The sequence below is a fragment of the Diceros bicornis genome, chromosome 12, assembly GCF_020826845.1.
Source record: "Diceros bicornis minor isolate mBicDic1 chromosome 12, mDicBic1.mat.cur, whole genome shotgun sequence".
NCBI lineage: Eukaryota > Metazoa > Chordata > Mammalia > Perissodactyla > Rhinocerotidae > Diceros > Diceros bicornis.
Window position 1 is genome coordinate 57,334,086 of NC_080751.1, and position 26,488 is coordinate 57,360,573.

At 49.6% G+C, this 26,488-nt stretch overlaps 1 protein-coding gene across 3 annotated transcripts in view; it reads left to right on the forward strand.

Annotated features, from left to right (window-relative positions):
• The window catches only part of DNMT3A (DNA methyltransferase 3 alpha), a 78,857-nt gene extending 67,808 nt beyond the window's left edge, over nt 1-11,049 (forward strand). For all 3 annotated transcript variants that reach the window (XM_058551659.1, XM_058551658.1, XM_058551660.1), the window contains 3 exons: nt 257-326; nt 1,115-1,233; nt 4,582-11,049. In XM_058551659.1, coding sequence (XP_058407642.1) covers nt 257-326; nt 1,115-1,233; nt 4,582-4,723 — 331 coding nt within the window. In that variant the 3' untranslated portion in view covers nt 4,724-11,049. The remainder of the gene's footprint in view (nt 1-256; nt 327-1,114; nt 1,234-4,581) is intronic.
• The last annotated feature ends 15,439 nt before the right edge of the window (nt 11,050-26,488 follow it).

The following is a 26,488-nucleotide window of genomic DNA, read 5'->3' on the forward strand; positions in this document are numbered from 1 at the left end:
TTCTGGGCAGGTGTTATCTGCTTATTTGTCATTTGAGACCACTTTTGAATTTACCTTTAAGGTTTGGTGCTTGGTGGATTTGTGTCCATGGATGGCTGCAGTGTGTGTGCATGTGTTTTGGGGGAGTTTGAAGGAGGTTACATGTGTGGGTGACAGGGGTCCTCTTTTGCTTCCCTGTGTGAATCAGATAGCTGCTGGGTGCGTCCCTGCTATTCTCCTGGTTTCTGCTGTTAACTTTCTCTCTTCTGCCTCCTAGGCCGTTGGCATCCACTGTGAATGATAAGCTGGAGCTGCAGGAGTGTCTGGAGCACGGCAGAATAGCCAAGGTCGGCCCCAGGGCCAAAGCCCTCTGCTGGGAGGTCAGGGGGCAAGGGCAGAGGGCAAGATGAGCTGGAGCAGCCCCAAGGGCTGTGTTCCACCTGCCCTCTGGGGGCCTCTGGGTCCAGCTGGTGTGGAGGATGCAATTGAGGAGGTGGCAGGGGATCATGCACCCACTTGGCCAGAGGGGAGGGCCAAGGGGAAAGCCTGGAGGGCAGGGAGAAATCAGAAATCCTTGCTGGCCTTCAAACCCTTCCTCGTTGAGCATCGCCTGCTGGTCCTGTGGGAAGCAGACACTAAGAAGTCTTTGCCAAGGTCCATGGATCTGCTAGGGCTTTTAAATTTTTTGGCTAGGACCTATCACATGAGCCTTCAGAGCAGAGATTCTCCTGTGATGCGGAAGCTCCATTTCTCTCTGGAGAAATTTCATTCGGGACTGCTGGCACCACAGAGGCGTCTTTGGCCTGAGTAATTTGGCATCCTGTTACCTACAAGTCACTACACCTGTGAAAGAACCAATTCTTAGAAGACTTAAGGAAGGACAGTGGCTCAAGCTGCTACCTCTCAAGTCCTTGGCCAGCGGGATTGGACTAAGGATGGCTGGGTGACCTCAAAGTGAGAAGAAGAGCAGGGCAGTGGGGTCTGCAGAGGCTCATGACTGGAGCTTCAACCCGGCCCCCTGGATGGACCAGGCTTTGTCAGTGTTCGACTCACCAGTCCCTGGCAAGTGCCTGGCACATGCGGTAGACGCATGACCAGCGAATGAGTGCTCATTCCTCTTTCCCTCTCCTTCTAGTTCAGCAAAGTGAGGACCATTACTACTAGGTCGAACTCCATAAAGCAAGGCAAAGACCAGCATTTCCCTGTCTTCATGAATGAGAAAGAGGACATCTTATGGTGCACTGAAATGGAAAGGTACCAAGGTCGTGTGCTGGTGTCATGGGGGTGTGTGGCGTGTTCTGATTGCTGTGCTTGAGGGAGGGACCTCTGCCTCTCCTGGCCAGGCTCATATCTTCCACAGACACTGTGTGAGCAGTGGGTTTTCCCAAGCATTTCCCAACAGGGCAGATTCCTGGAGAGGACTCCTGTGCCATTGTAAGGCTGGTCCCAAAATAAGAGGCATCTAGAAATCACTTCGTGGTGCCTTGGCTTCCAGAAGTCCTGTTGAACTGCAAGGGAACATTGCAGCTACAGGAGCTTTCTTAACTTGTGCTGCTCATTTTAGGTACTTTGCAAACAAGGACAATGTAGGACCAGGTGGGCCTTACAATCTCAACACCCTGATTTGGTGCAAACTGGACTCACGGGCTGATTTATCTTCTCATTCTCGATGTAACTGCCATTTACCCAAAGAGACCGTTTACACAAACAACCAGAGCAGATAGGAACTCGTGGAACTTCTGAAGTCAGGCAAGAGTTCAGCTCCTTTGTAGAGTTTTCACTCCTTGTGGAGAAGATACTAGGGATGTATATTTATTATATTCAGACTTCAGATACCAAGTGTGGCTCTAAATCTATGGTGGAGCATGTCCTGGAGGTGTTTTTCACAAATACTAACTTTGTCTCTACTGTGTGGTAAATCTCTAGGCAGTGATCATCTTACAGGCATGCCTCAGAGCTATTGCAGGGTCCGTTCCAGACCACTGCAGTAAAGTGGGTCACACAAATTTTTTGGTTTCCCGATGCATGTAAAAGTTATATTTACATTATAATAGTCTATTAAGTGTACAATAGCATTACGTCTAATACTTTATTGCTGAAAATGCTAACCATCATCTGGGCCTTCAGTGAGTCATAATCTTTTTGCTGGTGGAGGGACTTTCCTTGATGTTGATGGCTGCTGACTGATCAGGGTGGTGGTTGCTGAAGGTTGGGGTGGCTGTGGCAATTTCTTAAAATAAGACAACAATGAACTTTGCCGTATCAATTGACTTCCTTTCTCGAACGATTTCTCTGTAGCATGCAATGCTGTTTGATAGCATTTTACCCACAGTAGAACTTCTTTCAAAGTTGGAGTTAATCCTCTCAAACCCTGCCACTGCTTTATCAACTGAGTAATGTAATATTGTAAATCCTTTGTTGTCCTTTCAGCAGTCTTCACAGCATCTTCACCAGGAGTAGATTCCATCTCAAGAAACCACTTTCTTTGCAGCTCCTCCATCCGTTCAAGTTTTATCACGAGATTGCAGCAATTCAGTCACATCTTCAGGTTCCACTTCTAATTCTTGCTATTTCTGCCACATCTGCAGTTACTTCCTCCATTGAAGTCTTGAACCCTTCAAAGTCATCCACAAGGGTTGGAAACAACTACTTCTAAACTCTTGTTGATGTTGATATTTTGACCTCTTCCCGTGAATCATGAATGTTCTTAATGGCATCTAGAATGATGAATCCTTTCCAGAAGGTTTTCAATTTACTTTGCCCAGATCCATCAGAGAAATCATTATCTATGGCAGCTATAGCCTTACGAGATGTATTTCTTAAATGATAAGACTTGAAAGTCAAAATTATTCCTTGATCCATGGGCTGCAGAACGGATGCTGTGTTTCATTGTTAATGCCATCGGGTCGATTCCAACTCCTAGTGACCTTATGTACAGTAGAGCAGAGCTCTGCTCAGTCTTTTTGCATCGTCCTCTCATCTTTCCGGTGCTATATCAGACAGTGCTCTGCTGCTATTCATAGGGTTTTCATAGCTAGTTTTTTTCGGAAATGGGTGGCTGGTTCCTTCTTCCTAGATATTATGTTAGAAGGCATGAAACAACATTAATCTTGCTGTACATCTCCATCAGAGCTCTTGGGTCACCAGGGGTGCATTGTCAATGAGCAGTACTATTTTGAAAGGAATCTTTCTTTCTGAGCAGTAGGTCTCAACAGCAGGCTTAAAATATTCAGTAAACCATGTTGTAAACAGATGTGCCCTCATTCAGGCTTTGTTATTCCATTTATAGAACATGTGCAGAGTAGATTTAGCATAACTCTTAAGAGCCTTAGGATTTTTGGAATGGTAAATGAGCATTGGCTTCAACTTAGTCACTGGCTGCATTAGCCCCTAATAAGAGAGTCAGCCTGTCCTTTGAAGCTTTGAAGCCAGGCATTGACTTCTCCTCTCTAGCTATGAAAGTCCTAGATGGCATCTTCTTCCAATACAAGTCTATTTCATCTACATTGAAAATCTATTGTTTAGTGTAGCCACTTTCATTAATTATCTTAGCTAGATTTTCTGGATAACTTGATGCAGCTTCTACATCAGCACTTGCTGCTTCACCTTGCACTTTTATGTTATGGAGATGGCTTCTTTCCTTAAACCTCATGAACCAACCTCTGCTAGCTTCAGACTTTAATTCTGCAGCTTCCTCACCTCTCGCAACCTTCATAGACTTGAACAGAGTTAGAGTCTTGCTCTGGATTAGGCTTTGGCTTAAGGGAATGTTGTGGCTGGTTTGATCTTCTATCCGGACCACTAAAACTTTCTCCATATCAGCAATGAAGCTGTTTCACTTTCTTATCATTCGTGTGTTCACTGGAGTGGCATTTTTAATTTCCTTCAAGAACTTTTCCTTTGCATTCACAACTTGGCTAACTGGTGCAAGAGGCCTAGCTTTTGGTCTGTCTTGGCTTTCGACATGCCTTCCTCACTAAGCTTAATCATTTCTACCTTTTGCTTTGAAGTGAGAAGTGTGCCACTCTTCCTTTCATTTGAACACTTAAAAGCCATTGTAGGATTATTAATTGGCCTAATTGAGATATTGTTTTGTCTCAGGGACAATAGGGAAACCCAAAGAGAGGGAGAGAGATGGGGGAATGGTTGGTCGGTGGAGCCGTCAGAACACACATTTATCGATTTATTTATTTATTAAGTTTGCTGTCTTATATGTGGGCGTGGTTCATGGCACCCCAAAACAATTACAATAGTAACATCAAAGCTTGCTGATCACAGATCACCATGACACATATAATAATAACGAAAAAGTTTGAAATATTGTGAGAATTCCACAATGTGATGCAGAGACACGAAGTGAGCAAGTGCTGTTGGAAAAATGGCGCCGATAGACTTGCTCGACGCAGGGGTGCCACAAACCTGCAATTTGTAAAAAGTGCAGTATCTACGAAGCACAGTGAAACAAGGTATGCCTGTAATCACCTTCAAATTCACAGGAAGTAGCAGGGTGCCCGAGGCTTGAGTTCGTTATAAAGGACAGAAGATTCGGCAGAACCACACACGCCAGCGCTCACCCCTGCCCTTTCTGCCTTTTCTCCCCAGGGTATTTGGCTTCCCTGTCCACTATACCGACGTCTCCAACATGAGCCGCTTGGCGAGGCAGAGACTGCTGGGCCGGTCGTGGAGCGTGCCGGTCATCCGCCACCTCTTCGCTCCACTGAAGGAATATTTTGCTTGTGTGTAAGGGACATGAGGGCAGACTGAGGTAGTGACACAAGTTCAAACAGACAAACAAAAAAATAAAACACAACAAAACACCAAGAACATGAGAATGGAGAGAAGTATCAGCACCCAGAAGAGAAAAAGGAGTTTAAAACAACCACAGAGGCGGAAATACCGGAGGGCTTTGCCTTGCAAAAGGGTTGGATGTCATCTCCTAATTTTTCAATGTTAATCTTCAGTCCTATTTAAAAACAAATCCAAGCTCCCCCCCCTTTTTTTTTTTGGTTAAACATTTTGTTTTCTACTCTTTTCAGAGGGGTTTTCTGTTTGTTTGGGTTTTTGTTTCTTGCTGTGACTGAAACAAGAGGGTTTATTGCAGCAAAAATTGGTAACAAAAAATAGTAACAATACCTTGCAGAGGAAAGATGGAAGAGAGGAAAAAAGGAAATTCTATAGAAATCTATATATTGGATTTTTTTTTTTTTTTTTTTTTTTTTTTTTTTACTATATATCTTTTTTGTTGTTGTCTCTAGCCTGATCAGATAGGAGCACAAGCAGGGGACGGAAAATAGAGACACTCAGGGGGCAGAATTCCCGAATTCCCTCCCAGCCACTGAGCTGTCTTGCCAGCACCATTCCTGGTCATGCAGAACAGAACCCAGCTAGCAGCAGGGAGACGAGAACATCACACAAGACCCTTTTATACAGTATTTCAGGTGCCTACCACACAGGAAACCTTGAAGAAAATCAGTTTCTAGAAGCCGCTGTTACCTCTTGTTTACAGTTTATATATATATGATAGATATGAGATATATATATAAAAGGTACTGTTAACTACTGTACAACCCGACTTCATAATGGTGCTTTAAAACAGCGAGATGAGTAAAAACATCAGCTTCCGCGTTGCCTTATGTGCAAAGGGTTTTAACTGAGGATGGAGAGAGGAGACAGCTTGAAGGTGGATCATTATCGTGTGGGTTCTTTTCCCCTTGGTGTTGAACAAGGTGAAGGAGGAGAACTTGGGAACAGCATTCTCCCGTTTCTCCCTGCCAAAAAAAGGGGTGGTAAGATGAGGTGGTCGGGACGGTGGAAAGCTGAGGTGGAATTCATCCAGGCTCACGCAATAACCTTTTGATTTTTCTCAAAAAGGAGACTCCCTCGGCAAGATGGCAGGATAAGGGGTCTCATTCCCAATTTCTCACATTAGCCGATTCGAGGGCTCCTTGTGGTGGGATCAGAGATAATCCAGAGTGCGGGGAAAGTGACAGTTCAAACCCCACCTGGAGCAAATAAAAAAACATACAAAACGTACTGGTGCTTTCCTGTCTAAGTCGCCTTTTGTGTGTTCTTTTATGAGGCCCCCACCATCCACCCTCTGTGCACAAGGCGGCTTCCGGCCCCTGGAATGTGATGTTTTTGGTCATCTCCAAAGGCTGCAGTTTTATACTGGGAGGCTGATGACATCTTTTGTTATAATTATTCTTATAGTTCTGGTTATAATTATGTTTGTTTTCAGATTTTCTTTAAGAAAACAAAAACCCAACCCCCCCTCCCTTTAGGTTTCAAACCAAGGTGCGGGGAGCAGGGTGCTTCTAAGTTAGTGGTGGCCCTGGTGCCCTGGCTCCCCACCCCTCGGGCCAGGTGGGCCACTGGGTGCAGTTACAGCTGGGCAACTGGGGAGTCCCCCGAGGCCGGCCTTCCGGGCGCGTCCCTCTTCTCTTCTACTTCCCCTCCTCTCGAGTCACGTGTGTCAGGGCTGGAGGGAGGGGCGGGTGTCTCTCCGCGTGTGTGTGGTTGGAGTGGTGTGTTTTCTTTTCTAGTACTTGGTCTGATGATAGCTGTCCCCTTACCTCGCGTCAGCAGCACCTGGAGCCCCAAGTGCAGACACTTGGTTCCACTTCCTACCGAGGCAGGCCGCCTGGCGTTGACGGTAGGCAGGGACAGCATTGGTGGCTCCGGGGTGCGGGCCAATGGGCAGATGCTTGCCTGGATAGATGGGGTGTAGATATGTGGCATATAGAGATATATATTTTATAATGGGAGGGGGGATGGCACCTCCTGGGACTGGCAGGGCTGGGAGGTGTGCTGTCAAGCACATGGTCTCAAGTTCGCATCCCTAGAAAGATAGGGCCTATGGTGATAGGCGCTATATAAATACATAGATAGGGTCACGTATAAGAAATATTATGTTGTGGGGAGCGGGGGAAGGGAGCTCAGAATGCTGAGCCTCAGGCCCCGTGCAGACATAAGCCCCACACCAATCAATCAGTCCCACACGCAAACACAGGAACATATTTCTCTACCGATACATAACAAATGCACTCACACACACAGCCAGGGAGCTCCCAGCGTGATTCTCCCCAGGATTCAGGACTTTGTGGAGTCGGCCCTGCAGCTCTTTACCTCTGTTGCCCTGATTGCAGGTAGACTGTCAATCCCAGAAGTTGCTAGGTGCTGAAGGCAGGAAGAGGAGGAGGTTTCATTTTAGCAGGTGCTCTCCTCTAGCAGGTAGCGTTCTATCTCTTTTGCCCCTGGTGATGTCAAAAGATTCTTCTGTTAGCAACCTGTGATACTGACCTGCAACTCTAGGCACCAGTCAAGTCAGCCCTCAACTCCCCCTACTTATTCTCCCCCAACCAAAATTAAATTGACATCCAGGTCTGTCTTGGCCAGGGGGCTTCCATTGGAAAGAAATGGGACAGTGAACCTCATCTTTTGACTAAAGCAAATTAGTAATTGGTGACAAAACTAAACCAAGGCTTTGAATCCCTTGCTCATTGCTCAGGAGTAAGCTCACAGCTGGTGGCTGCGGTCTCCCACTCCTTTTAGGAGTGCTTTGTGCTGGACCCCAAGCTACTCATTTCCTTGTCAGAGTGGTTTATAAGATCACACCCAGTTGCTTCCTGCCAGCTCTGTGACGTGATGGCAGGTGGTGACGGTGGCCCTTGTGGGGCTGGAGCAGCTAGGAGGGGGGTACCTCTGCTCCTCCCTTGTTGGAGTCCCTGTACCTAACTGTGGTGCTCACCCCGTCCCCTCCTTCTCCAGCCAGGCTCCATCCTCCTGGCCTGGAGTCCACCAGCACCACTCCAGGAGGGCTGCGGGGAGGAGGGCTGCCTCAGGCAGTCCAAGGTGCTCCCTCCCCCGCCGGCCATCGCTAAGGTCTTCCCAGCCCCCGTGTCAGGACAGAGTCTCTGTGGGCCTTCCTCTGCAAACAGACTTTCCAGCTCTCCTGGCTCTCCCAGGCCTTTTATCCACTGCTGAAGTGAAGGAGCTTGCCTTTCCCAGTGGCCCAAGCTCCACCCAAGGGGTGGCATGGAGCAAAAACTTGGTAGCCAAGGGTGCAGCAAGCCTGAGGGATTAGCGTGGGCCAGCCAGCCTGCTCCGAGGAGGCCTGGTTGTGGCTGATAGTTCAGAGCGATTGTTCCTCCTGGTCTAGCAACCTGGCTGGGCTCCAGAATGAGCCAGATGCCCGCTCGCAGGGATGAGAGTGAACAATCACCAGCGTTTCTTCCAGCCCAGCCTGTGGGTAGAACTTGGTAGGGTACAGGGGACCTTGGGAATGTGCCAACGTGGGCATGCTGGGATGTTCTTAACAATCTACTTCCAACCCTTGGGGGACAGGTATTGGGTGACCATCTAAGGGGGAGCTGTGCTTCAACAGGCTGAGGCAGGGTTGTGCAAGGATTAAGGTGGGGGATCATTACACTTGCTGTGGATGAGGCTGAGGGTAGAGGCAGTGGAGCAACCAAGAAGGCCTAGGGAAAATTCTGGAGTGTGTTCCCAGTGGGATTTTCTTTGTGACGGGCAGGCCCATTTACCCCTGGAAACGAGGGCTTCTAGGGGCTGAGGATGATGCCTCCCTACTTACTGCAGGTGCCAAGCAGGGCGTGGTGCCAAACATCTGTGGCTTCTGTCTGGGGGAGGTAGTGGGGGGTGCTCATGCCAGGTGACAGAGCCCTTGGTCTCCTGCTTGAGGAGGAAGCTAGTCTCCAGCAGGTGGCTTTTGAGCCCTGGGGGCCTCATGCTGGCTGGTGCTAACCCCCTTCCCCGTGTGCGCGACCAGCTGGAGAACGGTAGGCTGGGGGAGCTGCAGGTGAGGATTAGCAGGGGGCGGGATCTTGCAGTTGGCAGATGACGACAGGAATGTGTTACTATCTGTTTTTCTCTCTGCTCCCCAGAACCTTCCTGCTATTGAGCATTCTACTAGAAAGCAAACTTCCCAAAAGAGCGTCCAGGACCTCTAGCTTTTGAGACAGGCCTGGGCGTGGTTGGCTGGTGAGATAGCCCGTGTGAGTTTTGGTGAGTCGCTAGGGTGCGGATTGGGGCAGGCAGACCCAGCAGGAAGGCAGGCTGTTGGACACTGAACTGGTTTAATAAGAGCCAGCTCCCCTTGCTTTCCGCTTAGCTGGCAGTTCTGGGGAAGCCTGGATGGGAATAACGTACCATCTCCAGCACAGGAAGGTGTGTACCAGGAGCAAGGGAAGGAATATTTCAGTGGGGCCATCTGGGAAATGTTCTACAGGAAAACTGCAATCAGTGGTTTTCATATCATTGATTATATAAGTATATATAAAGTGGATCTTGGAGGCGGTTTTGAATTCCTGTTGCAGTTCTACTTGGTGCAGAGTTGCTGTGGCCCTGGTGTCTTTCAGAGGTGTCATTTTCAGGAAGCTTGCAGGAGGCCCTTCGAGTTGTGGGTTAGGGCCCTGGGGCCCGCCTGGCACTGTGGTCTGCGGAGGGCTGGCTGTTTCCTTTGGTCAGGGGAGCAGCAGAGCCGAGATTCTGGTGAGCGCCGAATTTCTAGCCAGGCCCCATTTTGATCCCAGGAGGTGAGGAGTCTGGATTTGTCATCGGGCATTGTCTGGTCTGATGGCTCCCAGTGCTTGTGATTAGAGGTGACACTGGAGTTGTCCTGCCCTCTGGCAGGAAGCAGCTGAAGCCTTTCCTCCACCACAGGATGGGAAAGGTGTTGTGGAGGGCTGGCTGGAGCCAGCACGGGCCTCCCGGCCGTTCTGCACTGAGGCAGGATTGCCTACAAGTGTTTAGAGGATCTAGGAGGACAGAGAATAGGTTAAAGGATGGACTCCACTGTGCTAGCAGAAGCTCTTGAATATTCCTTTATATTTCGGTAAACGAAGGCTGGGGTCTTGGGGAAGTGAGGGCAGCCCCTCCTGCAGCTGTGTGTTTCAGTTAAGGCCGGCTTTTGGTTGGTGACCTCTTGCTTATCACTGACCCTAGGCGGTGGAGTTTTGGGGGAGGAAGACACAAGCAGGTCAAAAGTAGTGAGGACAGGATGGAAAGCTCCTTTGCTAGTCATGACTGGCTAAATTGCCCGAACAGAGGCCCATGGACTCCTGTTAACTCCAGTAACTGGAAAACTCCCCCAGTCTGTTCCACCCGAGGGTGTGGGAGAGCGGCTTTCTCAAACCCCAGTCTAGCGGCCTCCAGCCCCGTGCCTGAGGAGATGAGCAGGGATTGAAAGCATCACCTTCGTCCCATTTCACTTCACAGACTGATTTGGTTGCACAGCCCTAGAATTCAACAAACAACAAAAATGCCGAAATTCCTTAGAATACGCAGAGGGAGGAGGTGACTCAACAAGGTGCTAAAACATTTTATTAAAAATATATATTGTTAAATTAAGTCTGCTGTCTGGACAATGACTGTTTGTTTTGTTTTCTTGTAGTGGAGTTTAAAAGAGACTATTATTTTACTCTGATATATTATTATTAAAAAGGCATTTTAACTTTGTACTTGAAAACTAAATGAGCGATTTCATGTGTTTTAGCTGAGGCATTGAAGTAGCGGGTGCTTACTTATTTGTGGGAAATCATGTATTCATACTGAAGAATAAACTCCGTAGCTGATTTGGTAATAACTTTTACTGTTACAGACGATTTCGCTTTGACCCCGGCGGCAGAGCACTTGACTCCACATTCCACGCAGCTAAATGCAGGACTTACTCCCAGCTCCTTCCCTCCCGGCCCTCTTTCCTTTCTCTTCAGTTCTTCTTTTTTCCTTTTTTTTTTTTTTTTTTCCCTGGTTCCAGCATCCTTTCACCACTGTATTTTTTTAGGGTTGCTTCTCTATTTATTGACAAAAATAATGTACATTTCACAGTCTGGTTCTGGGACATCCAGGGAGGGGCGTGTGTGCAAGGGCCCTGAGGGGTCCCCCCGCCCCCCGGTGTTCTGTTGTATCTCTGTGTAAGTGATGCTCGTGACATAGCTGTTTATGAAATGATTAAAGAGGTCAATGCGTACAGCAGATGTAGAAAGTCTGTCAGTTCCGCCTTCATCACATTTTTTTTGTGCCCAGAAGAATATAATAAAGCTCCTTTCTAATGTACTTGTGCTGGAGAACACTTGAATAAATGGACTGTTTTTGTGCAAAAAGAAAAACGGAAAAAAGCACCGTAATAATGTCCTTTTGTCTTGCGTCTCCTTTCCCCTGACATGACTGTTCACAGCCTTCTCCAGAGGGGCTGAGTGCCCAAGTGGGAGTTACTAGCATTGGGTCCAGACGATGCGGTTCCTCCCTTTAAAACATCACCTGTGTGAGCATTAAGTAGGTACTGTAACCTGCGTGAGAAAAAGGACAGTTTGGTTGACTTGAAGCTCAAACGTCAGTTGTAGTGAGATAAGGTTGCTGGAAAAGCAGATTTTGTCCTGGGCTGAGTGATAGAAGTTTTCAGACTGGAGTGGGGCGAGGAGATGGTTTTGTGCCAGAGTCTTGGTCAGACGAGCCAGAGGGCTTTTGGTTACGGGCACCGTTCCCCTCTTGGGGGGGTTTCTCCAACGCACCAGGTGCCCAGAGGAGAGCAGGTGGGGTAGTAGACAGTCTGGACTGTGCAAGGGACCCTGGAACGAATCGAGGCATTTGGCCTGAAAAAGGGAGAACTGAGAAATGTTTGCAAACACTGACGGGGCAAGCCCAAGGGCTGGGATTATTCTGGGTAGTTCCATAAGGCAGACAGAAGTGGAGTCGGTCAGCAGAAGTTGGCCTGTTTCGGCTCAGCGTTTCACCCCTGGCCAGCAGTGCAAGGCGCAGCGCAGTGAAGCCCTGGTCAGTTAAGAGGCACAGGACAGCCCTTTGGGGTACCTAAGTTTGGGTTCTTCTTGCTGCCCGGCCCTTCCTTGGAACTGTCTTGCAAGTGGACAGTGCCTTGTGGTTTGAAGAGGCTGTTCACACACAATGTCCCCTTCATCCTCATGATTCTTTGCCTGACCGTCACTAGTGCCCTGTCCTCACCATCTAAGAGACCGAATCTGAACACATATAAGAACTGGGGTCTTCCCGCCACATCTCACTCTAAGACCCCGGGTGTTCCCTGCCAAGCAGGTCCGGCCAGTGGTTTCTTCCCTTAAGGGTGGGTTATTCGAGGTTTCTTTCCCACATTAGACTTCGGGGGAGATTTAGGGCTGTACCACTTTGCTGGCAGCTTTGAAAGAAATTATAAGGGGAAAATTTGAGAAAAAAGGAGAAAACAGGCTTTTTTCATGGGCACTTTTCTTTACAAAACTGTAAATGTACACTTAACTTTTATCCTACTTTTTTCTAAGTATTTTTCAGTGTTGATGTAGATTTTTTTTTTTTAATGGCTGCATGGCATTTTCTTGTTGGATGTTTGTTTCTATATATATGCATTTTATTTTAGCTATAAATAGAGCTGCAATAAATATCTTTATGTGTTGGCTTTTCCCCCCCATATTTTGTATTTTTTCCGTAAGATGCATTCCCAGAGATGAGACTTATTGGGGCAAAGTAGATGAACATTCTGGTTAGCTCCTGCCACCAGTGATTTCCTCCCCGCGGTCAGCAAACAGTGTATCTTCAGCTCTGAGGCTCTCAGTTCAGGAAAAAACACAGTCCTTGGTTTGTCCAATTCAGAAATATGCGTTAATACCAGTGAGGAAGTAAAGACTTACGCCTTTTTTTTTTGAGGAGTAAGAGGTGGGAGCAACACCATTTGGTCACTAAGTTTTGAAAATTAGCTCACTTGGCATGTTCACTTGTGGGGGACGGAATTCAGACTGAATCTTAGAGACTCTAGCTCAAGGCTAAGGAGAAATGGGAGGGTGTCATCAGTGCCTCCTAGCTCTGAAAGCCAAGCTGGTGCCCCCCATTGTCGTCTGAGCTGGGAGTGGGAGGTCTGGCCAGAACTTATGGGAGGGAGCTGCTGGGGCCATTTCCGTAATAAAAACCATCCTGTGAGGTTCCTGTATTTGAACAAGGTGTCAATGGTGGGGAGTGACAGGGAGGGGTCAAATCTCGGCAGGAGTCAAGGCAGTTGTGAAGTGACCGGTGCTGCAGCCCACTGAGACTGCCTGGGTGGGTCTGAGACTGCCTGGGTGGGTCTGCCCGGGCTGGGGAGGAGAGACCACACACCACCAGGGCCAGGCTTATGGGTTCAAGAGAAACTTCCTTGGGTTCAGCAAGGTTGACTTCGTGGATCTGGAGTGGAATAGAGGAGGGAGGGAGACAGAGGCTGCTTGGGGGCTGGCTGGTGGGAGACCAAGGCCGTAAATAACAGGCCAGAGGTGGCAGGCATGGGCAGTGGTGTAATTCCTGGGGGCTGTGAGTGTTAGGTGACGGGGAGAAAGCACGTGCTGGAGATGGGGACACAAGGAAGTCACATCCAAAAGGGTCAGGGCTCCCCGGGATGGTCTCCTGGCAGCACTGCAAAGTACCCTTTCTCCTTGGCTCCAATGCACTTTAACAGGACGCAGCCCGTTCACCTCAGTGGCACCTTTTCCTCCTCTCAGCTGGATCCTATGCGGGGGTGCAGCTGGGTTAGGAAGAAGGTGCCTGGAAGTTTGGGTGATTCTGGGCAGAGGCATCTGAGAGGGGGACAATTGAAACAGCAATTTTCAGAGCTGGATTCAACTCTCAGAGAGCAGCCCAGCCACCCCCTCATTTTCAACGGCAAAGTCCCAGGCGCCCTGAACTATGTCAGAAGCAAGACCACAGCATTTAGAACCCGAGGATCCAAATCCTGTGTGACCTTGAGCAGGTTAGCTACCGGTCTGGAGCCTCGGTCCTCCCATTGGAAACCTGGGTTTTGTTTTCTCGACAAGTGTGTGACCTCTGGTGTCCCCTCCCCAAGCCAGGGTATGGGGTTAGTTGCTGGGCCTGGGGATGGAAGGAGCCCAGCCTGTGGAGATGCGCTGAGCCCAGGGCTTTAGCCAAAGTCGGAGTACTTGAGTCGAGGGAGGAACTCGGGGCCTTTGGGGAAGCTTTGGCCCTGCTGGAATCACCAGGCCCCCACCTCTCAGTGCGTGTCCATCTCTTGCCCTGCCTCCGCTTGTGTTACAGCGACACGAACCTTATTGATCCCTGAGGTCCTGCCTGCCCAGTGTGAGGACTTCCGCTTTCTCCCTGTCCTTCCTTCCCAGCTCACCCCTCCTGCCTGTCTCAGGAGGGAGCCGCCCTGCTCCGCTGGCTCTGAATCCCTCTCCGCCCTCCTCCTCAGGCTGTGGCTCCCTCCGTCTGGCATCATCCATTTCTCCGTTTCTCCTGGAGCATTTCCTTAATGGCACCCATCCATCTTAAACACACACACGCACTGTCCCTTGACCTCCCTCCAGATGCTCTGTTTCTCCCTTTTACAGCAAAACTTGAAAGCACTCGCTGTCTTTGAGGGCTCTGCTTTCTCACTTCCTGTTCTCCTCCACCCACCCCAGCGGGGCCTTCACCCGTGCCACGTGACCTCTCAGGAGCTCCTCAGGTGACTGCCCTCCTCCCCGAAACCCCTTCTCCCTGGGCTCGCCATCATGCCTCGTGTCTTCCTATCCCACTGGGTCCCTTCCTCCCCCTGCCCTCTACGTGCTGGAGGGCTGCGGGGCTCCTGCATCTGCTTCTACCCCCGACTTCTCCCAGAGGCCCAGGTTCTCGTAGCCACCTGCCTGCTCGGCATCTCCGCCTGCGTGTTAAACAGGCACCTCAAATGTGACCAGTCAAAGACAGAATGTTTGGTCTCCTCCCAACTTGCTCCTAGTCTTCTATGTCTTAGTAATTGCTGCTTAATTGGTGTCAAAACCCTGGGACTCATCCTTGCTTCCCCTCTTCTGTCACATCCCACATCCAGATCACCAGCTTGTTCTAACAGTACTCACCTCTAAATATAGCTTCAATTCGACCATTTTTCACTATCTTACTTCTGCAGCTTTAGCCCAACTCCTTGTCATCTGTCCCCTTACTGGTCTCTGTCCCCATCCTACCACAACAGGGCTCTTTGCTTCTATTCCTGTCCCTTCCAGCCCATTCAGTACAGAGAATAATCTCATTAAAAATCAAACCTTAAAAAAACTCCATCAGTTGTGTGCTATTACAGGAATAAACTCTTTTTACCCTGGCTTACAAAGCCCCATCCTACTTAGACAGCAGTCCGGCCACACTGGCCTTCTTTCCCATCACAGGGCCTTTGCACATGCTGTTATTCTCCACCTGGAAAGCTTGCTCATCTGCCTCTCTGCCTGTTTTCCCTCACTCAGTCTCAGCTCAGAGAAACACTCCCTGACTGCTCTATCTCGAGTGGTCTTGTGTCCGCTCCTCTCTATTTTATTCATTATCTTCATAGCTATCACCTTGTGAAATTCTTACTCGTTATTTTGCTTACGTGTTTATTGCCTATCTTCCCTACTAAAATGAAAGATCCGCAGGAGCAGGGACTTTTCCTTGTTTCTGCTGTTTCCGCAGGGCCCCAACCAGGTCTGGTACATCATTGTTATGTAGTAATCATCATTATAACTAACGTATTGAGTGCTCAGTATATACCAGAAATCATTCTGCATTAACTCATTTAATCTTCACAACCCTCTGCGCTAGGTACTTTTATCCCCTCTTAGAGATGGGATACGTAGTCTGCTCACGGTCACTGGGCGCACAGTGGCAATGCCTGAATTTCAAAACCTGTCTGCACACTGCAAGGCTGTAGGTCGCAGCCCGAGTTACCTGCCCCCACTCCGCCTCTCACATGTCCTGGGCTGGTCCCCTGGGGTCCCTGTGGCGGCTCCCCGCTCCCTCCTCAAGGGTCTGGGTGTGCGGCCCCTCCCCCTTCCCTGCTTCCACCTGGCTCCATCTCCACCCACCACCCCAGGGGGCTGGTCTTCAGGGTGGGGGCATGCAGGAGTTGGAAACAGGGCACAGGGGAACCTTGGTAGGCGAGTTCCTATTTTATAGCTCTTACCATGCACAGACACTCCTGCTGGTACCCCCTCCCCAAGAGAGGCTACTCTGGCTCAGATTTGGGTCCCCTCTCCCCTAATTTTCTGTTGCAGCCCCTGGTTTGTTTCCTTTGTGGTTCTTATCACAATTGGTAATCATTTTGTGTACTCATTTATTGTGTCTCTCTCACTAAAATGGAAATCCAGGGGGCAGAAACAGAATCTGTCTTGTCCTCTACTGTGTCCCCAGAAGCGTACTACATATTTGTTGAATGAATGGGTGACCACACCCTGCCCCGCACCTGTGGGGATCTCCAGGACAGTGGTTCTCACAGTCTCAGAAGCTGGGCTGAGCAGGGTTTAGGGAGTTGTTTACAATGTGTGGGGCCTCTGTTAGTTCCAACTCAGCTGCATAAATGCCTAGGTTATGTCCACAGTGTACAAAGGCAAGGAGACGGGAAGCAACGTTCATCATTGAGCGTCCACTGTATACAGGCAATCCTACCCCACTGTATACAAGGAATCCTACCCCGCAGCTGCCAACAGTGACCAAACTTCCTACAGGTCCAGCCTTCTGCCAAGTCCTTTACATGCATTGTCTCATTTAATTCCCGTGCAAAGGCCTTGTACTCAAGTAATTGTGCCCATTTTACAGATGGGAAAATTGAGGCTCGTGAAGATTATGTAACTTCCCAGGTAGAAGATGGACAGAGGTGCTGTCTGACATTCCAGCCCACCAGACTGTTTCCAACCTCCAGGCTTCCTCAGAGAGAGCAGGTTGACTGGGCTCTCAGGGCAACCTCTCCATTGAAGAGAGTGGACCAGGAGTTTTTAAAAAAATTAATATGAATTTTCCCCCCGAGCCTGAAATTATATATATATATATATATTTTTGTGTGTGTGTGTGAGGAGATCAGCCCTGTGCTAACATCTGCCAATCCTCCTCTTTTTTTCTGCTGAGGAAGACTGGCCCTGGGCTAACATCTGTGCCCATCTTCCTCCACTTTATATGGGACTCCACCACAGCATGGCTTGCCAAGCAGTGCATTGGTGTGCGCCCGGAATCCGAACTGGTGAACCCCGGGCCGCTGCAGCGGAGCACCAGCACTTAACCACTTGTGCCACCGGGCCGGCCCCTGAAATAATATTAATTGCACCAAATTTTAAAATAACCTAAAGAACGTAAAAAGCAAAAAATCATTCATCATCCCACCTCCCAGAAATAATTGCTGTTGGACTTTGTTACGCTATTTTTCTGTGGCATTAGATACATAGACAACTTCACTAATCTAAAATTGTATTATTCATTAATATACTGTTTTGTAATAATTACTAACATTTATTGAGAACTCACTGTGTGCCAGATATTATTTTTCTGTTAACATTTTATTGTGAACATTTTCCCACGTCACTAAATATTCTTTGAAAATGATTTTTAATGGCTGCATACTATTCCATCCCATAGATGTACCATAATTTATTTAATCTATCTTTTGTTTTTGGACATTTAGATTGTTTTCTTGTCTTTTATTTGGAGGGTGCTATTATCAACTGTGCTTAAGTGAGTGGGCATTCTACCATGTTCCTTCACTAATCATCATACTTTCACATATATTTTTGTAAAAAAAACCAAAAAACCAAAAAACATGACATAGGAGAAAAGCAGCAGAGAAGAGTGGGCTCCGGTGTCCGGAGCTTGGCTGGGAGGGTGTCCCCCCTGCCGCGCGACGAATCAGGACACTGCTTGTCCTCCTGCGGGTCCAGGCCGCCCCCTTCCACGGCCAGGTACGGGGTGGGGTGGGGTGGGGGTGGGGGTTGCCTCCCGCCCCCACACGCATGTGCGCACACGGTTCTCCGTCTGGTCCGCGGGGGATCCAGCCTCCGGGGCTGTCCTTTCCTCCTCCCCGGGCCCGCTGGGGTTTCCGTGAGCTCAAGGAGGCCGCTCCCCCCTGGACGGGGTCCTCCTCTGCTAGGACGACCCGGGTCCCCCTGTGGCCGAGACCCCTGCCTGCTGGGAGCGCAAGGCCTAGTGGGATCGTTCGTTCGGCCTGGTGCCCGTATCTGACCATTTTCTGGCATAAACGTTCGAAGTGTAATCCCAGGGTAAGGGCTTGGGACCCATCTTGGTAAATTGGCCCCAGAAAGCTTGTGGCTCCCATCTGCGGCGAGTGAGGCATGTATGAGAGGTGGAGCGGCCGGGTGAGAAAGGGCAGGGGTGTTGGGGGCTCGCCTTTACCTGGGGGGATCTTGGGGGTGTCTCCACGCGGTTCTCTGAGGAAGAACTCTGGGATGACGCCGCACGTGGTGGTGGTGGGGGCGACTGTTGAGTGGTGGCCAGTGGCAGGAGTGTCGTGGTTAGGGGCCCCAGAGAATTTGGGTGTAACCCCCGGTCTAGGAAGGTTATTTCACCCTCTGAGCTTAGGAAAATGGGGGCAATAACGGGTTACTGTGAGAATTCCAGCTGACACTGGGGTGTAGATGATCAGCACGGGGCTGGGCTGGCCGGTACAGCAGCGCAGTCAATTCCCTGTATCCCGGTCGTGGGTGCGCGCGCATGTGCGGTAGGGTCCAAGAGCGGGCACGGGTCTGGAACGTGTGCAAGGTGGAGCGCCCCACGGCCTCCTCCCAGGGTAGACTGAGGCTGTGAAGTTCTTCCACTTTTGGTGTACTTTACCGCATATTAGTCCTCAACACCTGGGTTTCTAGGTGAACTGAGTCAGATGAGGGAGCCTCGTGACTTCTGGGTTTGCAGCCCCCGGGGACTCAGCTGTGGTGGGATCCCTTCCAGGAAGTGGAGAGGAAGTGTGTGTGGGATTACGGCGTGCTGCTCTCTCTGTCCTAGCTTGCCACGGAGGGGAGTTTGGGCCATGCTGGGGACAAGGGCAGGAGGTGTGTCCTGCTGGCAGGTGCTCACTCTTTTTGAGTGTGGATGAGGTGTCAAGAGTTCCCCCGAAGGAGCAGGCCTCCTGGTCTGCGCCAGATTCCACCATCCCCCTCCTGAATCAAATTGGTGGCCAGAGGGAGGGGGCTGCTGTCCTTGAGGGCTGGGCTTTGAGGCTGCGGTGCCTAAACAGGCCGCTGGCCTCATTCCCTGCAGCTCCGAGGAGCCAGGGATTCTGAGAGCCCTGCACAAAGTCCCCACACCTGGTGCTGTGGCCTTTGGTTGAGTATGGTGTGTGGAAAGAGCGCGGGACTCAGGGTCCAAGACCGTCCCTTACTGGTTCTGAGTCTCCACTGAGTGGGTGGGTTACTTGACCTCCTTGAGCTGCCGTTTATTCACCCGCAAAATGGGTTAACGTTCTGCTTTAACCCTCAGAGAGTGGCTATGGGTTACTGAAATCCCTTGTCAACCTGCCCTAAGGGGCCGGCCTCCACTAGAGTGCAAGGCCAGAGAGTTAGGACATCTCCCTCTCTCCCTCTCTCCTTCTCCCTCTCTCTCTCCCCCTCTCCCCCCACTCCCTCCCGACATGTTTTTACCCAGTTACTCGTGACACCTGTCCACTGAATTAAAAACATTAGAAATTAAAGGCACAAAGGAGAAAATAAAAATATCGCATGGTGGTTACATGGGTGTATATTTTTGTCAAAATTCATTTAACTGTACTCTGAAAATAGGTGCAGTTTATCGTATGTAAATTATACCTCAATAAAGTTTTTATTTTTAAAACTCCTGCTATTATTGACATTTTAGTATATTTACTTCTAGATTTTTATTTATATATGGTATATATTCTATTATATATACATATGTAAATGTGTGTGTAAATATATAAATATATGTACACAAACTGTAAACAACTCTCAAACTCTAAATGTATGTGCATGTTTGTATATATATATAGTTTTTTTAATAAAAATGGACCATGATGTGCGTGCTGTTTGTGAACTGAGGCTTTCTGTAGACGCGGCCTCCAGCTGGCTCTCGCCACCTTCAGGAGGCCTTCCCACCCCTCATTATGGAACTGGGCTGTGCATACTGGACCCCCATCCATGCCACGGTGCTGTCTGAACTAGAGTCACTCGGGGAGGGGAGCCAGGCTGCCTGGTTAGTGCAGCACTCCCTGGGCTCAGCCAGGCCTCTTGCTGGCATCTCTGGAAGTCCTCTCAGGCCTGGGAACCCTGGGCAGAGGAGGTACTAGGCCTGTGGACAAGCCTGGGGAAGGAGACAACACTGACCAAACACCTTGAAAGTCAGAATGCCAGAAACTTGGGGATGGCATGGGCAGGGAGGGAGGCCCACCTAGGGAGGAAGGATGGGGATGGCATGGGCTAGGTCACAGGAGGTGTCAGATGGAACACAAAGTCCAGTCTGACTGATAGAAGGGGGTTTGGCAGAGCTTGGAATAGGTGTGAAGCACTGAGGGATGGGAGGCAGAGATGCTTGGATTGATGCGGAGTTTATGAGAGAGACAGTGTCCCAAGAACTGCCATTGGGATTTCTGTATGGCTAGAGCCCATATGGGGAAGGTCTGATAGGTGTTCTTGGTCTCCAGGTCTGGCTGTGTAGAACATGCTGTCTACGTCCAAAGGGCAGAGAGAGCTGACAGATCAAACACTGGGGTGGTGCTGCAGGGGCTGTCTTTATTTCCAACATGATGATGGGGCTAGCCGTCACCGTGAGAGAAACTTTCTGGTCAGCTCATCCGCTACGCCTTGAGCCCCATGAGTTGCACCATCATGGTGACATATTACAGAACCATGTGCTTAACAAAAAGGAAACAGCCTAGCTCAGAGTATGAAGGATGCGGGGTTGTTCACAGAATTGAACAGACCTTGGGACCTGGCACCAAGGCTTGATGCCTCGGGTCTCTCTCTCTGTCTCTCTCTTTGCTTTCTCTCTCGTTCTCGCTCTAGGTCTCCCGTGCTCTCTCCACTTCTGGCTTTTGTTTTTGTTTGGCTCTGCCTGGCTTCCTTCTGTAAACAGGCTGACTCCAGATGGGAGAGAGATGGCCACTGGCAGCCCTGAATTTACACACTCTTAGCTCACAGCCTCGGTGGAATTCTCCCTACAGCCTTATATCTAGCTCAGGGAAGAATTCTGATTGGTCATGCTTAATCCTGTACCATCTGATTTCTGGGTACGATCATTGTGCCCGGAAGCTGGGTACTCTGATTGCCAGGCCATAGTGATATGGCTGAAGAGGGCAGGGGGAAGCCTCTGCTTCTAGAAGGAAATGGGGTTTAAAGGGGCTGCTCAACCAAAACCAATGGCAACCAGATGCCATCACACATGGTTTTCAGGATAAAGTAAAAAAGGGGGCAGAGGGCCTGCCTCAAAGAGCACACAGTCTATTCAGGGAGACAGAAACACAACAGAGCTCAACAGAAAACACTAGTGGCTGGCTATCCTCACAACTCTGGGAGACTGCTCAGCTCTTGGAAAATTCAGAATACAAACGGTGACACCCCTATTATGCAACCAATTGGCTCACATTTCCAAGGCCACAGTAGCTTGAGGGATCAACTCTAGAAATATAGATCTTAATTATGATAAGAATGCAGTGCGGCAAAGCAGAAAAAGCAGACAGGCCAGAGTTTGAATCCTACTCTTTACTAGCTGTGTGACAATCAGCTCAATCTCTTCAAAGACTCAGTTTCCTCACCTGTAAAATGGGAACGACTAACAGTCTCCTTCTCAGGGTTGTTGTGAGGGTGAAGTCGGGGATGCTTCTGGGGAAGCATGATCCTGGAGCTCTCCCAAACAAGGCATTTCGCGAGCCAGAGTTAAAACATACAGTGTCTCGAGTTGAAACACCTTCAGAAACACGCCTTCGGTTTTTCTTCCTGGTGGAGAGGACAGTGTGGGTACCGACACCCTTCTGCACAAGCAGCACAGAGCGTATCTGGAAGGAGATACCTGGAAAGGAGCCTCTGTGGAGCGACCTCCTTGCTCCCTGACCTCAGCGGACCCCATTAGAGAGGAAGCCTAGGTCAGACGACATTCTCAGGAGCAGCTGAAGGAGACTAGTGGGCACTGTTTTATCTGCTCCTTTCCTATCAGAGCCTGTTTTCCTCCAGCTGCCCCACAGGAGTCATTTTTGAGCCGGACAGTCCAATTCTTGAGACCAGGCCTCTTGCAGCTGGAAATGTTTGGGGAGCCCCTTGTGACATCTCCTGCCTGAAGGAGAGGTGGAGGGTGGAGAGATCTCCCTTTTCAGTAGTAGCGGGGTTGTGAGTGGTAAGACGGCCGTGGGAGACGCCCAGCCCCCCACCCCACCCCTTTCTGTGCAGCCTTGTCTTCTGGCCGGTTGGTGAACTGCCTGTGCTCAGGGCCTGGATGATGGCAACTGGGTTCAGCAAGAATGACCTCACAGCAGCCCTGTTAGAAAGAGAGGGCAGGGCAATGACCCCCACGTGACTGCTGAGAACTGCAGCTCAAGGGATGTTTCTCGATTTGCCCAAGATCACACAGCTAGGCCGGGCCCGGCTGGGGGTGCCCCTCAGCCTTCTGCACCCCCCGGGCCCAGGCCTCCCCACTTTCTTCACCTGCCTCTTTTGTCCAACCTTTCTTCCTCTTTTAATTGATTAGATAACATAGCAACATTAAAGAGAAACATATAAAAGAAAATCTCTCAAATCCCACCACCTTAACACGCTTCTACATATGCACGTGTTCTTTAAAACACCATTCCGGGCCGGCCCCGTGGCTTAGCGGTTAGGTGCGTGTGCTCTGCTGCTGGCGGCCCGGGTTCGGATCCCGGGCGTGCACCGAGGCACCGCTTCTCTGGCCATGCTGGGGCCGCGTCCCACATGCAGCAGCTAGAAGGATGTGCAGCTATGACATACAACTATCTACTGGGGCTTTGGGGGAAAAAATAAAATAAATAAAATTAAAATAAAAAAAAATAAATAAATAAAACACCATTCCGATGTCATAAAATTGTATAGAACTACACACACACACACATACAAGTACAAGTAAAACTAGGGAAATCTGAATGAGATCAATGGATTATATCACCGTCAATGACCTGGCTTTGCAAGATATTACCATTGGGGAAACTGTAAAAATGGGATCTCTACATTATTTCTTACAACTGCATGTGAATCTACAATTATCTAAATAAAAGTTCAATTAAAAAAAGCAATTCTGAAGGAGCTGTGATCGGTGAGTACGTACCATTTCATGTTAAACCGCTTTTCATTAAGATTATATTATAAACATTGCCCCATGTTTCTACTGCCCTGGCAATAATCACTTAATGGCTGCACAGCACTCCATCCTGTGGGTGTAAAATTGTTACTTAACCTTCTGCTTTACTAGGTTTTAGGTTGTTTCCAATTTTCAGCCACTGTCAGTAATGCCATAACGAACATTATTATGCATATAGCACTTTTATTCTTTTGAACTATTTCATTAGGATAAATTCCCAGGGAGTGGGTTACTGGGCATGAGGTTTTGGAGCTTTATGGCTGTATTAAGTATTATTAATTTAATATTATGATACCTTTAGTTTTGCCTTTTCTAACGTACAGATTGGCTTTTTCCCAAGCGAGCAAAATTTCTCTGCTGTGCCTTTCAGCATTCAGATTTGTAGGAAAATACCAGGGAAACCCCCACCTGTTTCTACCTACACACTGCCACCCTGGATTTGAGCGCCAGAATGCAGGGGCAGCAAAGTTCAGCTAGAGGAGCTGTCAGGGGCGCCACCCTCCCAGGGGGCCTTGGTGGGCGTCCTGGGACCTCACGGACAGGACACGGGTGGCGCTCACGACCTTCTCCCCAGCGAGACAAAGCAGCAGAGGCCAGGAGGGGCGTGCGACTTTCCTGAAAACAGAGCAGCCTTTGCACTCTTCAGGCGCTCCTTTCAGAGCGGCAGAAAGCCATTTCTAGAACACACTGGATTCGGCCGCTGCGTCCTTTGTGTGCCCGGTGTGGGGCGGAGGGTGGCCTGGGTGACAGGCCCCCATTTCTCGGGGGCGATCGCCGCCCGGGAGGCGCAGCGGGGCGAGCCCTGGGCAGCTGCTCTTCCAGAGCTTTCTGCGAGCCTCTGCGTCACTCTCTCGGGGTGAGCCGCCGCCGGAGGCCGCGGGTGAGCGCGGGAGGCGGCGCAGGGCGGGCCCGGGTCCCCGGCCCGCGCGCCATCCTGCCCAGGGCGCCGGGGCCCGCGCAGGCCGCCGCCCGCTGGCGGTGTATTAGTTTATGTTTTATTTTATCTTATTTATTTTGTTTCTTATATTGTATTTCATTATTTAAAATCTTTATTTTATTTTTAAAAATTTTATATTATTTTTAAATTTTATTTTACGTTATTATTTATATATTTATTTATTTATTCTTTTGAGGAAGATTGGCCCTGAGCTAACATCTGATGCCAATCTTCCTCTTTTTCTTTTTTCTCCCCAAAGCCCCGGTACCTAGTTATATGTCCCAGTTGTAGGTGGTTCTAGTTCTTCTATGTGGGACACTGCCTCAGCGTGGCTTGATGAGCTGTGAGTAGGTCGGCGCCCAGGATCCTAACCAGTGAACCCTGGGCTGGGCTGTGCCACTGGTCTGGCTCCCTATTTTACTTTGTTTTTTATATTTTATTATTTTGTTTTGTTGTTGTTTTGTTTTCTTTGATTATTAATTTAATTTTTAAATTTTATTGATTTAATTTAATTTAATTTTTCTTTTGCAGTTAAGATTGCCAGATAGAATACAGGATGCGCAGTTAAATTTGAGTTTCAGATAAGCAACAGATGATGTTTCAGTGCAAGTATATCCTATTTAGTATGACCTATTTCGTATAAGTATGTTCCAAATATTCTGTCCTGTATTTTTATTTAAATCTGGCAACCGTATTTGCAGTAGAATGCCTTCTTTGGAGGAAATCTGACTGAGAACCCTAATCCTATACCTCGAAAGTGAGGCCATTCATGTGAACTGGGGGTAGAGCAGGAGTGTGACACCCAGCGTCTCCCAGGCCGGCCTGAGGAGCCCGGCTGACCAGAACCGATGTACCCAACCCCTCTACAGGGGCCGAGCCTCCCGAGGACAAGACTGCAGGAGTCACAGCAATAACCCGCTGCCAGCCTGTGTCACTGTTCCTGTCCCCCCCGCTTTTAGAAGTGGACTGACTGGCACAGGCAGAGGGAGCCGTGACCTCTGCACATTGGATTGTCCCAACCACGACTGGCCCACATCCTCTGAATGTGTCCCTCAGGCTCCTATCCTGTGAGCAACAAGCTCTAAGGGTGGGGCCCAGGTCCGCCACTGTGGGATCTGGGCGAGTCACTGACAGTGAGGTTTCTCCATCTGTGCAATGGGCTGTTGCTGGGGCGGGGTGGGGGGTGGGTGGTACACAAGATGAGTGATGTGAAAGTGCTGGTGGATGACAAAGCACAGACCCTCTGCGGTATGCACGTGCTTTCCCTCGTCAGCTTTACTGTGGTGTAATTCACAGTAACATTCACCCATTTTAAGTATACACTTCACTAACTTTTGACCTATGTTTACAGTTGTGTGATCACCACAATTACAAATAGCCCCTTTTTTTAGGTCAACAAACATTTGTTGAGCACCTATGCCCTAGGATGTGCCAGGCACTCCGGACACAGAGATGAAAGCCGCAGCCCTTCCTTGGGGAACTCAGTCTGGTGGAGAAGATGGACCACACACATATCTCTGTGAGCAGCAGCATGTGGAGGGAGCACACCCAGGCATGGGGGGGGTCCAACGAGGGATGAGGTTACTATTATGACTGGAATTTCCTAGAACGTTTCACAATCTGGCTGCCTCTAACCCAGTCCCATCAGGCCCTCATTCCCATCCTGCAAGAAGCTTGCTGGGTCCTGAATTCCCTGGAGCATACCTACATCCTTTTTTTCTCCTTTTTTATCTGGCAGAAGCTCCTTCCTCTTCATGCTTCAAGGCCTAACTCAGATGTTGCCTCCTCTGAGGAGCCATCCCGACTTTCCTGGTGGTTCTAGGACAAATCTATGGCTCCTTGCTTGGTGGATTTGGGGCCTGCAGGTGCTGAGGGTTGGAGGGAAGCCCAGCAAGAACGGCAGCAGGGTAGGCCAGAGAAGGATCACTTCCTGTGAGCAGCAGGTGCAAAGGGCAGGGCAAGGAGGGTGGGCACCGGGCTCAGGGGTGCAGGGGGAGTGGATCTGAGCAGCCTTCCTGCTGGACCGAGTCTGTCCAGCCAGGAGAATCTGTTGTGCGTCCTGCTGGGCAGGAACCAGGGTTCGAACAGGGGGTAGTGAATGGTGGAGTAGGTAGTGGTACACCTGCCGGGAAGGGGCCCTGCCTGCACACTCTTACGGATCTGGGTAGGTGGTGCCCATTCAAATACTTGTTCAGCAGGTGCCAAGCAGCCTCCTACCTGGTGCTGAGGCCGGTACCCCTGAGGGTGTGTAGTGGGGGTCCGTGCGGTCGGTGGGCAGAGCCCGCTCAAACCCTGCTGTCATCCCCGAGGTTCCCCACTCTCTGTGCCTTTCCCTGCATCAGCCCCACAGGGCGTCTCCCACTGCGAGGCTCTGAGTGCTCAGAGCCAGTGCTGGCGCCGGCCGGTCTCCTGGGGTCCTCCAGGCTCTGTTCCTGGTGGTGGAGAACGTAACAGAGCCTATAGTCTAGTGGCATGTGAGATGACGTTTGCCCTAGGGCAGAAAGGTGGGGTGGCAGAGTGGCTGTGGGAGCA